This window comes from Aspergillus karnatakaensis (genome assembly GCF_047715665.1).
Source record: "Aspergillus karnatakaensis strain CBS 102800 unplaced genomic scaffold BJY04scaffold_3, whole genome shotgun sequence".
In the NCBI taxonomy this organism is placed as follows: Eukaryota; Fungi; Ascomycota; class Eurotiomycetes; order Eurotiales; family Aspergillaceae; genus Aspergillus; species Aspergillus karnatakaensis.
The window spans coordinates 319,725-334,056 of record NW_027395715.1 but is presented as its reverse complement, the minus strand read 5'-3'; the positions used below and the strand labels follow the sequence as shown (position 1 = coordinate 334,056).

The following is a 14,332-nucleotide window of genomic DNA, read 5'->3' as shown; positions in this document are numbered from 1 at the left end:
TGTCGCCATCATCATTCTTGGTGGCTTTACACTTTATCAACAACCACCACCGAATCCTCGGATTCTCCTTGATGCGGGGAACTGACAGCTGCTGGCGGAGAACCTGTTCTTCTAGGAGTTCTTCGACTGGAGACTCTCGTGTGCGAACCTACGACAAGACTCTCTTTTGCCGGAGCTACGAAAGGAGTCTAACTTGTCACTAGCCCAGTGTCAGCCTGGTCTATGGTTCGCTTGACAGCTCCATGTCTGGATCATTTTCTACCACTACCGTTGTTGACCATCGTTGGCGACCCCGTTGGGTATGATGAGAAAAGTTCCAGGTTATCATTTCATCAGTGTGCAGCACGGGTTCTTACTGAACAAGTAAGGTGCTTGGGATCTTCAGAGGCAACTAACTGATCGTCCGGTTATCAAACAGCTTGCGTCTCAGCGCTCAAGACCTGATTGAGCCTTGAGGTTCAATATGCAGTAACGACTATTGAGCTGCTAGTACCGGCTGTGACAGGCCACATGCGCACGACATTTTCAATTGTTCCCTGAAGAAACAACGGTCAATCGTTGAAGCTGCTAGACTTAAAAGGGGCTCGGTTCTTGGGTCGTTCGCAGGCAGCCTGGCAGACCCACTGGAGCTCTGGACAGATCCTCAACCTGAGACCGAGCCATGTCTCGCTTTTACGACCTCTCTCGTGAGGTCAAGGAAGAATCTGGTGAACGAATGGAATTGCTCAATTGACTCTCCTTTTTTTTTCCGGCCATAACTCCATCTACTGCAGGAGTCAAGTGCAAAGCTAGGATGAAGGGATCTCATGATGAGCGGTCATGATGTAAAGAAGCACGGAACCCCGTCCTGAACCAAGGATCCTTCCATGCTAGCTCTTTATAGCATCAAGCTCGATTCCCATGGCAATCACTTGATTAAGAGCTAGTTATGAGGTTTCTTTTCTGCTGTCACTACTTTCAGAAGCCTTATCATCCCTCGGTCGCTTTCACCAAAACCCATCTCCTTGTATGCTTCTTGCGCTTGAGAAAAAACCTTCCGTTGCCAATCTCCACCGATATCTACCTTCCCCGCATCATTCCAGCATGCCCGTACCGATCCCCAACGTTCTCCAAAAGACCCTTCAACCCCCCTAAATCACCGCCGATGAGAAGCTCGTGAAAAGCCCTACATACGCCCATCGCGGCCCCATACTGTTTTCCATAATCTTGTCCAGCTTTTCAAGAAATACAATGTCTTCATCAATCAGACGAATCGCCTCTCGGAGCAATGCCCACGCCAACTTCCCGGTAACGAACCTTTTGATTTCCCTTGCGAATCAAGACCGGTTCGCGCCCTCGGTCGCGCCAGAACCCAATTGTGGCATCAATCACGGACTGTGATGTATATGGGGAAGGCACGATCTCGAGAAGAGGTAGAATGTGCGGGGGATTGAACGAATAAACCACAACTTTACCAATCGACTCTTATCCTGTATGATCTGGCTTTGCAGAGATGCGAATTGTGCTCTTCTAGAACAGGGCAGTGGGGGGCGCATGTTTCCCGATTGTGGCCCAGAGTGAAACTTGTGGAGTTGAGGTTTACAGGTTCGCTTTCTTACACTATACGTACGTCCTTGGCGGTGCCTGTGATCTCTGAGGTCAATTACTTCGATGGATTGCTGCCAATATACTCCGATGACCCAGCACCGGTCAGAGTAACACAGGCTCCCTAGGGTGAAGACATGATTTCCAACAGCTCAGATCTTGCAGTACATTGAGGAGATGCTCAAGATCAAAGAGAAAAGATACGTGCTCCAGAGTTATATACTGACGACCAGCTTGTACCCTGCCCAAGGTAAAGAGAGCCTTGAAGTCACGCGAAACTCACCCTGGCTAGGCGATCAGGGTAATTGGTAGGTGAAGTAAATATTCTAGGATAGGAGTACTTCATGGTTTCCTCCTAGAGGGAGGTAGGACCCGTTGCTGGAGAGTTATCATTCTTGCTGTGTCCATGAATAGAAGCAAGTTTGTGCTTCCGACTGAACGATCTTATGGTCTAGATTGGGATAGCTGCATGGTACCTAGTAAGTTATCCGCCACCTAGGTATTTCGAGTACAGACCCTCGGTAGGTGTAATTTGGGTGGCGTTCGGGTATCACATCCAACGAGCAAAAGCAACCCTTACGCATAAGAGCAAGTCCTTCCCATAGATCGATCTTCCACTCACTAGACATTTACTCACAATCCACAGCACTACACCTCAACAGTAACAGCAACCCAATCACTCACCACCCAACGAAGTTCGCAGAACCACCCTCTTATAAACCGTCATCGCCGGCGTCCCACTATCCGTAACCTCAAGAACCAAATGCAGCACCTGCCCCTGCGGCACCGCCAACCCAACAGAGTCGTGCACAGAGCATTTTCCCGGCAAGCGAGCCCTGACAACTCTTCCTGAAGTCTCACTGAGATCTTCAAACTCCACCGTCCCAACCTCATCATCAATGATCCACTGCGTCGCCGTAACATCTTTATAGTGGAACCAGTTGAATGCAAGCTCATCGCCATCAGGATCATATGACCTTGATGCATCGAGCTCAATCACACTACCAGACGGGACATCAAGAAAAAGCGGCTCAGGACCAAACCCAGATCCGTTGACATCAACAAGAGGAGCGTGATTAGCATCTTTGATCTCGGGAGAAAGCTACCATTGGATCCGCGCCGCAAAGTCATTCTGGAAGGCAGAGCGCCAGCGCCAGATTGTCGCGTGGTTACTGCGAAACTCCTGTCCGTTTGATCCGATCACACGATCCGTTGCGTCATGATACTGGTTGAAGATGCTTCCCGGGGACGAATCAAGAGGTAGATAACGGCCGCCCCAACTGCCCCATTCTGGATGTTCGGGGTCTCCGAGGCCGTTCTGTATCAGATAGAGGAAGGTCGGCGTGTCGCCTTCCGGGATGAATAGCGGGTCTGGTATACTTTCCCTAGGATGCCGAGTTGGATGTTCTCGCGGATCCAGGCGTGAGAGATAAGCGTGGAGTCGGGGCCTCCGGCGTCGAACCCGTAGAATTTGTCGCCGGAGATTCCAGTCCACAGGGCGTTTCCGTACTGGTTCCAGCCGTGGATGGAGGTTATGTAGAAGATATCTGGGTATTTGTGTCTGATTAGGGCGCCTGTGTTGTCTTGGTCGGAGATCGCGTAGACCCGTAGCTTTGCGCGGAATGTGCGGTGCTCAGCTGCTGTTAGCGTCGTGGAGACATGGGCGAGAGCTTGTGCGAGGACGTTTGTGCCGCCCCAGCAGAGAATCCAGATGGGTTGGGTACTCTCGCTCACACGGTCGATGAGTAGTTTGGCGCCGTCGCTTAGTGGGACGTCCGGGTTTAGGGCTTCCTTGCCATATAGTGCTGGGCCTGTTCGCAGCATGTCGATGAAGGTCTGGCCAGGGGAGTATTGGTTCTCTGGGTGGACATGATGGTTTAGGTTGGATACGACTTGGTCATAGGCGTTGATGATCTTGAGCATGTCCTCTGGATGCACTGCTCGCTTCATCCAGGTTGATGTGCAGGCGACCAGGCCCCGGGTGTCGAAGTCATTGGAATAAAGCAGGTAGCGAACCAGGGACTCGGCATCGTCGGGTTCATTCGAGATATCAGAGATGATGAAGACACGTGGCTTAGTTCGACACACCCTTAATCGTGACTGTGCCATACTGCAGGGGGCTGGCTGCCTATCTTCAGGGAGAGTGAAGGATCGTATGAGACAGGTCAGGTACGGCATCTGGCCTGGGGGGCCCTCATGCTATAGAAGATAGCCATGGATGGCGGAAAGCGGAGAAGACTAATCTCCAATAATCCTCGCCCATCCGGTCGTTATTCCTTCTTTCTTGGGCGAGATGAAGAGCAAGACTTCAATGGGACCCTCGGGATATACCCATATACCTACCCCATGTCCGTATTACCTAAGACCCCCGCTGAATCAGCGCTTGGCTGGGATAAATTGGGGATTTAGTCTATCGATCACCATAAGATGAACCGCTTTTCGATACGCTTTTCAGCAGGGTTGTGACGCTTGTTTGCCTTCTCCATCCTCGGCAGTGGGCCCTCCTATCAAAACCTAGCTTGTCATCGAGGCTCCGCTCTCCGACTCATGGCATGATGGGACAGCCCTGTAGGGAGACCGAGACCTTTCTACTAGGCGACAAGATTCGCCTCTGCTTTCGCTTACCATTGGGGTGATTCTATGGCGGTACGAGGCCTGAAGCTCGAGATTTGAATTACTTCGGGAGGCACACTCAGACCACGGGGTAAATCTTGAGTTGAACGATCTAGATTATATTCCCACACAAAACCAGGCTAGCCATCGATACCTTACGACTCAAGAATGAAGATGAATGTCAGGTCTTGAATATTCAGCCATGCAGTCATGGAACAGCTTCGTATATTCCATACGAATCCCATGACTAGATTTGATTCATGAATCAGATGAGGCCCACCTACCCCAGTCTCCAAGGGAAAGCGTGCTACCCACGAAGTGCCAGGACGGTACCGCTCTCCAAGTCCAAGCCTCCAAGGCCATAGCATTCGGGCTGACTTTTTGTCGAGTCTAAATTTGTGGCTGCTCACTGCCAACTGCCGTTCCCCAGTCTTGGGACAAGTAACCACCAGCCCCCACGCGGACTGAGATCATTGAAGCCGAAAGAGGCGACTTGTGAAAGAGATCTATCGACGCAGCAGTGGTACTCCCCAGCCTTCTCCACGTGTACTAAGAAATCCTGCCGCGACAGCTCCTGCCCAACTTCGTCTAGACTCAGATGCCTCAAATTGGAAGTTCGAGCCACCTGGGTCTGTCTCTGTACATGAGATCTCGCAGTGGTCTCCAGGGCTTCGGGCTATCAGACTTTCAGAAAAAAGGGAACGGAATGATGCAAAGCCAGTTGATTATGACGAGCCCAGAGCAAGCTGATAGGGCGGAAGATATCCGACAGTGACGGCTAGTCTGTGGCTATCTTCACCTCGTTTGACAATGGATGTTTGAGCTGGTGTTGGAGACTGGAGTTAACTGGGATAAATCTGAGCTGGGGTGTGGAGAACCGGCATTATGGACTTTCACTCGCATTCGCGGGGACCCCGGTCCCCAACTATGTAGCTGGTGGCAACGTTATTGGTATACCTCAGTTTCGAAAAGACTTTGGAAAATTTTACAACGACGACTACGTCTTGGACGGCGACTGGCAAAGTGCCATCAATGGTGGCCCAAATGCATCGTGAGTGTTCTATCCCATACTCTTATGTTCGAGACACGCTGACCTTCCAGTGCCGCAATAGGTACTCTGCTCTCGGCGTATGGAGCCGACAAAATCGGCCGCAAGTGGATGCTCATGGTTGGGTGTTTGATCGGCTATGTCGGAATTACTTTGGAGGTGACTGCAACATCAATCGCGATGTTTTTTGCCGGTAAATTCATCAACGGATTCGCGATCGGCGTTTATAGCAATGTCTAGTAAGTTAACTTTCAACGGATGTATTCAGGATGGTATACGGATGACAGGGCTGACCGAGTGGTCTAATGCAGTGCGCGAAACACAATATCTACACCATTCTCGACCTGCACTCTGCCCCCGGCGGCCAAAATGAGGATTGGCACAGTGATAATCCAGGTAACCACGCTTCATTCTGGGACCACAAGCACTTCCAGGATCGAACTGTTCATCTATGGAAAGTGATTGCCTCGCGGTATAAAGATAATACCTGGGTTGCGGGGTACGACCCGCTTAATGAGCCTGCCGACTCGGAGGGGTACAGGATTGCGAAGTTCTACGATGTCCTTGTCAAGGGGATTCGGGAGGTTGATGAGAACCATATTCTCTTTCTAGAGGGCAATGGGTGAGTCTACTATGGGATTTTTCCTCGCGCTCGTTCTTTTATTTTTGTTGGCTTTCAGCTAAGAAGATGATAGGTTTGGGACGGATTTCACACCGTTCAGTACGACGTATTCGAACACGGCGTGGTCGATTCATGATTACTGTTTCTATGCGTTCCCGCATGGTGGAATTGGGACGTATGATGGGTTGAAGGAGCAGGATGAGTTTATTAGGAAGCAGTATGAGCAGAAGATTGAGTTTATGAAAGAGCGCAACGTGCCAATTTGGAATGGTACGTGCAGGGGGCAAAGACCAAGTGAGTTGAGCAGAGCCAAATTAAGCTAACGATTCTCATCGACAGGCGAATTTGGCATTATGTACGAAAAAGAAGAGGACAATCCCGACTGGATCCAGGTCAACAAGAAGCGATACAACATGCTCGAGAAGCAGATAGCCATGTATACCGCTGAGGGAATCGGTGAGCTTTGATTCTTCCCTTCCTTCCCATTAGGCACTAAGAATAACAACTAACCACTTCCCCAACCGCAAAGCATGGAGCATCTGGAGCTACAAAGACATCAACATAATGGGTATGCTCCACCTCTCCCCCGATTCCCCCTGGTGGAGTCTTCTGCGCCCCATAATCACCAAGAAGAAATCACTGGTTGCGGACTGCGCCTACGGCGACTCCCACCTCGAGCCCGTCTTCGGCCCGCTCCATAATTGGTTTGAGGAGAATGTTCCAGAGAAGTATCGCACCAAGTACCCCCCGCAGATACCGCTGCGGCAGCAGGTCACGCGGGCGACGAGAGACTTTGTCCTCTCTGATTACCTGGTGCCGGAGTGGGCGGATTATTTCCGGGGCCTGGGGGAAAAGGAGTTGGATGAGTTGGCGGGGAGTTGGAAGTATGGGAATTGTGTTAGGAGGGGGCCGTTGGAATCGGTTATTGGGAAGTATGCGAGGATGGAGGCGGGAGATGAGAGGTTGGGAGGGAGGACGCCCTGAGTTAGTGGTTGGCGTCTGGCGAGCATTGGATGTTTATTCCGTAGGGTAGCATCAATGAAGAATATATATAGTAGGCGCTTGCAGCTCAAGTAGTGGGTGTACGCGGAGATATGATGTCTCTATACCTGTAACCAATTCTCAAGAGTTCCAATGGTAGTTCACCTGCTAATTCCAAGGGCAACATGAATGCCCAGGGAGTGACAAGCATGGCAATAGCATCATAGTAAGGGGAGCCATGGTGATGGAGGTTGATGGTAGAAGTACGGAGTAGACTGAGGTAGAAGTAAATCTGGGGCACCAAGCATTTCTGACTAAGCTGGAATAGCCCGGAACAAAAAATCGCCGAAGCGCGTCCCAACCAACCCATCGCTATCTTGCCGTAGACAACACTCTTCAATGCTGTCAGTCCGTTTTTCTTTCTTTCAACAAGCTGTGTGAGTCGCTCTGTGAGTGCTGTTCAAACAGTGAGCTTCACCGAGTTCTACTAGATCTGTCAATTCGAGAGTTAGTTGCTGATTCGCCTAACCTATAGCCCTACAGTAGGTGCTTGGTGCTCGGCATAGCTCCGGGCCGAAAACATTCAACCCACGTCGCGGCAGCTCATTCACTCGACCTTTGTATTCTCGAACTTGCGCTTCTGGCTCTCGCGAACGCTACTCAATAGAAGGCCTAGCAAATCTCACCGTTATTTCCATCGCCAAAGCCATCCGATATCTACATCTGCATCTGCCACTCGTCTGAAGGATACCCAGAAAGGAAGTTAAACCGGAATACTGCTGCGATGACACACTTCGTTCCGATTTCTCTTTGCTAGACAACTCCAGATTCACCCTTTCTAGCTCGCTCGGAATACACAATTACGACGCGTGCCTCATACGTTGACTTTTTGCTTGCGAACGCCTGAAAATGGGGAGATCTAGCTACCCTCAATTGGACAGCCCATCAAAACAGCTGATGCTGGATCTGACAAGAGACTTGGAACAGCTGCGCGTCCATAACTCGGAATTGAAGAAGGTCAAGGCTTACGAACGTCGGTCATTCTACGAGAGTCTCGACAAAGTCGACAGCGAACTTGAAGCCCAGCACAATGCAGCGCTAGATAAAGTCGCCGCTCGACATGAGAAGGTGTTGGAAGAGGCCGAAGAAACGCTCCGGGCTCATCAACGCGCGGTAGAGGAGGAAAACCGACGCAAGGCTGAAGAGGCCCGGAAGGAGGCTGAGCGAAAGGAAAGGGAGAAGGCGGAGAGGATACGAAAGGAGCAAGAACTTGCGCGACAGAAAGCCGAGCAAGAGGCTGCGCTGAGGGCTGCAGAAGAACAAAAACGGAAGGCTGCGGAGGAAGCGGAGAAAAAGAAGCAACTGGAGAAGGAGGAAAACGAGCGCAAGGAGCGCGAGCGTTTGGAGGAAGAAAAGAAGAAACGTCTGGCTGAAGAACAGAAAGCTGAACAGGAAGCCGCACGACTTAAAGAGGAAGAAGCCGCGTTGAAGCAGCAAGAAGCTCGCCAGAAGCAGGTCGGTGCTAGTAATCTGACAGACGAAGAGATCAAGGTCCATCAACGTTATGTTGAGCTCCATCAGCATCTGAAAAAGTTCAGGCAATACCTCCGAAATGAGGCGAAATCAAACCCCACGATCAAGCAGACTATGGGAGACATGCGACGAAGTATCAAGAAATGCGTCGGCCAACTTCGTGAAGGCAAGGGGGTAAACAAAAACCAGGTATGTGCGAAATTACTCCAAACGTTTATAACGACCACCGCTGACCATGTTTAATTCCCAGACGCAAGAAATTCGCACCACCCTCGAGAAAGCAGTCTCAATCGCCGAACCATCTGTTGATATCCGCCAGTTCTTGGCTTTCCCGCCAGAAGATATTGCCAGTTCCGATGACAACAAAGTCCCGGCCCTCTTGATCTACGCCTTGAACATCTTCGCCAAGTCTTTGATCGCGTCTCTCATTACAGAGGCATCAATTAATCAAGGCCACGCGGAACCGGTTGGCATCGTGGCTGCCCAGATCTTCTCCATGGACGCGTTTATCTACAAGGGTCACCACATGGTTGACATCCTTTGGGCCAAGTATCGCGTTGTCTGCCCAGCACTCTGGGGCTTCCGCGGGAATGAGAAGACCGAATCAGGACGCAAGGCCCTCGGATGGTGGCGTGAAGGGCCAGACGGGCCATGGGTGACCGAGCAGACTCACTCAGACCGCATGACTGCTCTTGGGGCTGGATTCGCGGCTCTGACACTGCGCAATTTCGGCAAGACTGCCCGCAAAAACCCGTTCCCTAACACAATGTACTGGACCTCCATGCATAAGATCCTTACTGTTCCTCCGAGCGAGATTCAGGAGACTCACGTGACGCTGCTTTCGGCGTTGTTGAGGTCTTCTGCGGAAAGGATCGTGGGCTTCTTCGGCCATATCGGTCTGGCGTTGATGAGGAAGGCGATCGTCGAACTTCCTGCCAGCCTTCCGCGCCAGAGTATGGGAGTGAACCAGCTGAAGCTTTTGAAAGAGTTATACAAGAAAGAGAAAAATATCATTATATGAGGCCACAGCAACTGTCGCACACTTAGTTCTGTTGACGATGGTTGGGAAATGGCTCGCATGCTAGGGTAGGGGGGGGAAGCACATAATAGCGACCCGCCAACTTCATTCTCAGCAGCAACTCATCAGAGGCGGGTCCATTTTGCAATCAATGGAGCTCGCTATTTGTGGCGACAAGAATATCTGCCACTGTCTCACGAGACCATACACCAAACTCAGTGCAACGACTAGATTCAACAGTGCAAGAGACTTAACAAGGGAATACCTTATTATCAGCATCGTGCAGTATTCTCTGGCACTCAGGTTCTCGATCAATCGCTATGCACCTAAGACTCAGGAACGGGAACAACTATGAATGCGGTGCAGGCGATTGGAGACACTCCCGTACAGAGCTTCTAGCGGCAGTCGCCCAATATAACCGGCGCCAGCGGCAGACAGGCAAGTAAGCCCTAGCAAAAATTTTAGCGGCCATTCTCCCAGCTCAATGCGAAAAACATACCGTATCATGGACCTGGCGAGCTATTAGGAGGGAAGTGCGAGCTGGAGACTTACTAACGCTAGTGGAGTGACAACTAAAGCCCCTCGAAAATCCTTCTCGAACGCCTCAGAGCCGAGCCATACGCAACAGCCTCCATCTATATGCCAACATCTTTAGGAATCTCGACTCATTGATAAATTTATGCACACAGTTCAGTTCAGATTGGTCTACATGCTCAGGACGTTTGTTGGAGATAGATGATGCCAATTGGTAGAACTACAGAGTCTAGACTAGAATTAAAGACCGGGTAAGCCAGATATTTGAATACTTCTGTGGTGTGCCTAGAATGATCATTGTGGTAGTTGACGCACCCTAGCCCTAAGTCGTGTAGGCTAACAGAGTGCTGAACCTAAGACCGGTCAATGCCGTGTATCCGTGAAACTGAACCAATTCAATTGAAATCTAATGGTCTATAAATCAAGTAAGCGGTTGTAGTGATTCTACAGTTTCAATTCATTCAGGAATGATTCATCCCGGCAGCGAGCTTCGAAATGCAGACCTGTCTGGAGGGTAGTGCATTTGAAGACACGAGTTTAATCTTGGAGCAGGCACTGATTCAATACGCCTGAAACTAGAATTTATCCATGGATTTTCCCTTCTGTAGTTGTATATACTTATATACTCTCCAACCTCAACCTACGTCACAAGCCTCCGATCCGAAGCATCATCATCAACAACCGGCCGCTCATCATCCTCATCTCCATCCTCATTCCCATCCTCCTGGCGCTGCACTGCAGGAGGCAGCCCCGACATCCCATAATAAGAAACAACCGCCAACCCCAACACCGCCGAAACACAAGAAAACACCAACGCCACAATCCCCCTCGCCGTAAACCCCGCAGGCAGCCAATCAAGCTGCTTATTCTGACCCGTCAGATCAAGCAGATCCTCTACATTCCCCGCCGCATTGCCCTTGTCGGGGACATTAGCCGCCGCGCAAGCCGCCCAGTGGTCATCTGGTATTTCTGTCGCCTGATTCTGAATCTCGAGCGGGGCTTCGATGAGCGATAGCGCAAGACCCTGCATCATGTGCCAGTCGATGTGGCAGTGGAAGAGCCAGACACCGGGGTTATCAGCCCGGAAGCGGATGACGAAGTACCCCTGCGGCGGGACGACGAAGGTATCTCTTCGAGCGGGGAATTGCGGGAAAGCAGAATGGTTGGATGGATTGTAGGTGACTGGGTCGTCGCTGTCGGCGTATTTGAAGAAGCCTTCTGCGTATGAGGGGTAGCGGGATACGAGTTGGAAATTGTGCCCGTGGAGGTGGAAGGGGTGTGCGCCTGTGTCGCCGTTGTTGAGGATGAGTTCGACGACTTGGTTCTTGGAGAGGATGAAGGGGTGGGTGTATTCGCCGTAGACGGTGGGGGTTGTGGCGAGGTCGCCGGATGAGAGGACGGTGTAGAGGGTTGGGACTTTGGGGCGCGTGTAGGAGATGTTGTTGAAGAAGGAGTAGCCTGCGCCGTCGGCGAGGTTGTCCATTAGGGCTGTGACTTCGATGACGAGGTCGGGGTTTGAGAGGAGCGGGGTGCGGTCGTGGGGGGTTAGGGTTATGTCGTCGAAGGGGAGGAGGTCTGTGGAGGTGTCTACTGGCATTATGGCTTGCGGGTGGTCTGCTGTGGGGTTGTATTCTAGCCAGTTTGTGTGGTTGAGTTGGAGGATCGGTTGGATGTCGTCGAGGAGAGAGGAGTCGGCGATGGTGACGATGGGGTAGTTTTTGGTGGTGGAGTTCTTGGTTGTGAGGAGTATGGAGTAGCGCTGGGCGACGGAGATGTAGAGAAGATCGGCTTCTGTTGGCTCCGTGTATACGCCGTCTATCTCGACGATTGTGAAGGAGTGGTCCTCGATGTAGAAATACATGCCGACAAAGGCCCCCATGTTCAACAGTCTCAGGAGATACGTCTTGCCAGGCTCAACAGCCAAACTTGAGCCCTGTGTATCATTCACGAGAAACGAGTCCGGAACCGGCTCAGCTCCAGTAGGATTGGTCACATCGATAAACTTGATATCTTCCACCAGATCATGGTACCAGTCACTCATCGTAAGCGTGAACTCCTCCTCATACAATGAATCGAAGTAGGCATCCTTGTCGTGCACGACCAGAGCCTGCCGATAACCATCCGGGTAACAGCCATCTGTATGACAGTGATACCAATAAGTGCCATTCTGAGTCACCGTGAAGTTGTAAGTAAACGAGGAACCCGGTGGAATCGGACATTGAGTTGCCATTTGCGCTCCGTCCATATAGTTCGTGGTATTCTGGAACATGCCATGCCAGTGGATGGAGGTGTCTCTGTCTCCCAGGCCATTGTAAACGTTCGCGATAATCCGATCCCCTTTGTCCACCTCTATAACGGGGAGAGGCCATTGTCCGTTGATTCCAACCACTTTGCGCGGGTGTTGGCCGTCGGGGTTTGCTGTTACCCAGGTGACATTGAAATCATACGTGACGGTTTTAGCCAGGGACCATTGAGCGAAGAGTAGTAAACTTGTGAAACAAAGGAGAAATCTCCGTGAAGAAGCTGCCATCTTGACTTGGAGTGCAGCCCAGCGAACGACTCCAGGTAGGCTGAAGGAGATTTTTTCCCGAGTTCCTGAAGGTCATGATCCAGATTAACAATTCAATTTATCAATCAGTTGAGGACGGAATACTCCGCCCGAAGACTGATCCTGCCCAGTCGCTTCTGGCATCTCATTGGTGGTTTGTTGGAGTAGGGCAGAACCTTGCGAAGGGTCGCATGCCCCTCCATCTCGTATTACGAAAACGCGCATGAGACGGTGTGTATGGAGCTTACGAGCCGTGGTCTGATCGTATTTCATGCAATTTAGTCTAAATTTTGTTCAGAGCTTCTAACTGACCCTCGCCTGATGGTATCTTATACTTCAGTCTGTCCAGAAGCAACCCTACGGCCACTATTCCCCTGTTCAACATTGCCAATCACTTCCCCAGGATATAGATCCTCGTCAAGCGGTCGACGAAGAATAACCGCCTTCGTCTTCGCCTTGAACGCAGCGATCCGTTTGATTGTCGCGTCAACCACAGGAACAGGCCCCGACCTCTCCCGGTAAATCATGGTCCCATAGCAAATCATCACAGCAACCCAATACAGATTGTAAGAGATGACCGAACCATAAGTCGCCGAGTTCGTCCATCCGAGAAGGGCGTTAAAGACCCCCCAACCACCACCGCCGTCTATCTCCGGACTACAACAGTTCACATGCCAGACACTCTGCCTGATATCGTATGATCCCGGCCCGGCCCCGGTCTCAGCTGCATCGCCTCCGATCGCCCGATTCCACGCATCGGCTTCGAGAAACCACACTCCCCGGGAGAGTAAACCCGCAGCAACAAGGTAGAGAAACCCCGTAGAGATAACCAGGAATACCTGCATAGACGCCGTTTGCCCGGTTCTATGGATATCTCGTCAGCACACCCCAAACCCGAACAATCCCTTCACGATAGAAAAAAATATGCCTTACCTATAAATCCCATACCCAACAACACCCCCACCCGCAACGCCACAAACAACCGCCAGCGGAAAACTACTAGCCGGCTCCCCCAAACCGACCCCGCCCACATAAACCACCGCCTCAAGCCCCTCCCTCAACACCGTCACAAACGGCAGCACAAACATCGCATATTTCTCCATCCACATCTTCACCCGCCCCCCGCGCGACTCCCCGGGGTTTGTGCGATGCTTCAGCGCTCGAGAAAGCTTTACCCGCCACTTATCCTGGATCTTTGAGACCCGGAGCAACGCGCCGCCCATGACGGAGATCACGAGCGACGAGATGATCGCCAGCACGCCTTCCCAGATGTATTCTGTGCGCGAGTAGGTGTCGATGCCAAGAGTGTAGAAGACGGCGACCATGGCGCCGCCGATGGCGATGCAAATTAGCAGGCCCAGGAGGCAGCCGAGCCAGACCTTGATGGGGTTTGAGTTAGTGAGGGGGGTTGGTTCGGTTGGAAAGGAACGTACCTGTTTCTGAAGACTTTTGTAGATGGTTTTATCGCCGCCGGCTTCTGGGGAGAGGGACTGTTTTAAGAAGGCGAGGAGAACGGAGACGACGACGAATGTCTCGAGGCATTCGCGAAAGATAATGAAGAAGACTATGGAGTTGGGGAATGTTAGTTTGTGGTCTGGTTATTCAGGGGAGGGTTGACTCGACTAACCGGTTACTGCAAAATATTTGTTGCCCATTGCGGCTGTACTTAGTGCTCCAGGCACAAGTCGGTCTCATAAAAGCATGGGAGGAGATAGCAAGAATTTTAGCTGGGTTGGAGGTTGATTTAATTGTCCCATGTTACGGGTATACTGCTGGGGTCGGTAATACCGTGTATCCACTACAGATACCGCTAAATTGGTTTGACTTATCTGATCCGGTACTTGGAGACGG

The 14,332-nt window shown here is 51.3% G+C and overlaps 5 protein-coding genes across 5 annotated transcripts; 2 read left to right on the top strand and 3 right to left on the bottom strand.

Moving 5' to 3' along the window:
- Positions 1–2,260: 2,260 nt before the first annotated feature.
- On the bottom strand, positions 2,261–3,693 carry BJY04DRAFT_204773 (uncharacterized protein; the record flags this gene model as incomplete). Its single annotated transcript, XM_073713533.1, has 3 exons — positions 2,261–2,686; positions 2,789–2,902; positions 2,965–3,693. The coding sequence occupies 3 exons, from the start codon at positions 3,691–3,693 to the stop codon at positions 2,261–2,263; spliced, it is 1,269 nt and encodes a 422-aa protein (XP_073576343.1).
- A 1,102-nt stretch (positions 3,694–4,795) lies between these two features.
- BJY04DRAFT_213290 (glycoside hydrolase superfamily) lies at positions 4,796–6,851 on the top strand (the record flags this gene model as incomplete). The annotated part of the gene is made up of 7 exons (XM_073714840.1): positions 4,796–4,968; positions 5,060–5,248; positions 5,299–5,479; positions 5,557–5,867; positions 5,941–6,137; positions 6,207–6,323; positions 6,397–6,851. 7 exons carry the CDS (start codon positions 4,796–4,798, stop codon positions 6,849–6,851), a joined length of 1,623 nt encoding a protein of 540 aa, XP_073576342.1.
- A 719-nt stretch (positions 6,852–7,570) lies between these two features.
- On the top strand, positions 7,571–9,567 carry BJY04DRAFT_74293 (putative RNA export mediator Gle1). The gene is made up of 2 exons (XM_073720983.1): positions 7,571–8,570; positions 8,632–9,567. Exons 1-2 carry the CDS (start codon positions 7,758–7,760, stop codon positions 9,400–9,402), a joined length of 1,584 nt encoding a protein of 527 aa, XP_073576341.1. The 5' UTR covers positions 7,571–7,757; the 3' UTR covers positions 9,403–9,567.
- A 922-nt stretch (positions 9,568–10,489) lies between these two features.
- On the bottom strand, positions 10,490–12,538 carry fetC (putative ferrooxidoreductase Fet3). The gene has a single exon (XM_073709646.1). It carries the CDS (start codon positions 12,461–12,463, stop codon positions 10,574–10,576), a length of 1,890 nt encoding a protein of 629 aa, XP_073576340.1. The 5' UTR covers positions 12,464–12,538; the 3' UTR covers positions 10,490–10,573.
- Positions 12,539–12,712: 174 nt separating this feature from the next.
- On the bottom strand, positions 12,713–14,203 carry BJY04DRAFT_74285 (iron permease FTR1/Fip1/EfeU). Its single transcript, XM_073720982.1, has 4 exons — positions 14,109–14,203; positions 13,915–14,045; positions 13,415–13,860; positions 12,713–13,345 (listed from the first exon to the last, which is right to left on the bottom strand). Exons 1-4 carry the CDS (start codon positions 14,134–14,136, stop codon positions 12,811–12,813), a joined length of 1,140 nt encoding a protein of 379 aa, XP_073576339.1. The 5' UTR covers positions 14,137–14,203; the 3' UTR covers positions 12,713–12,810.
- Between the last annotated feature and the right edge of the window lie 129 nt (positions 14,204–14,332).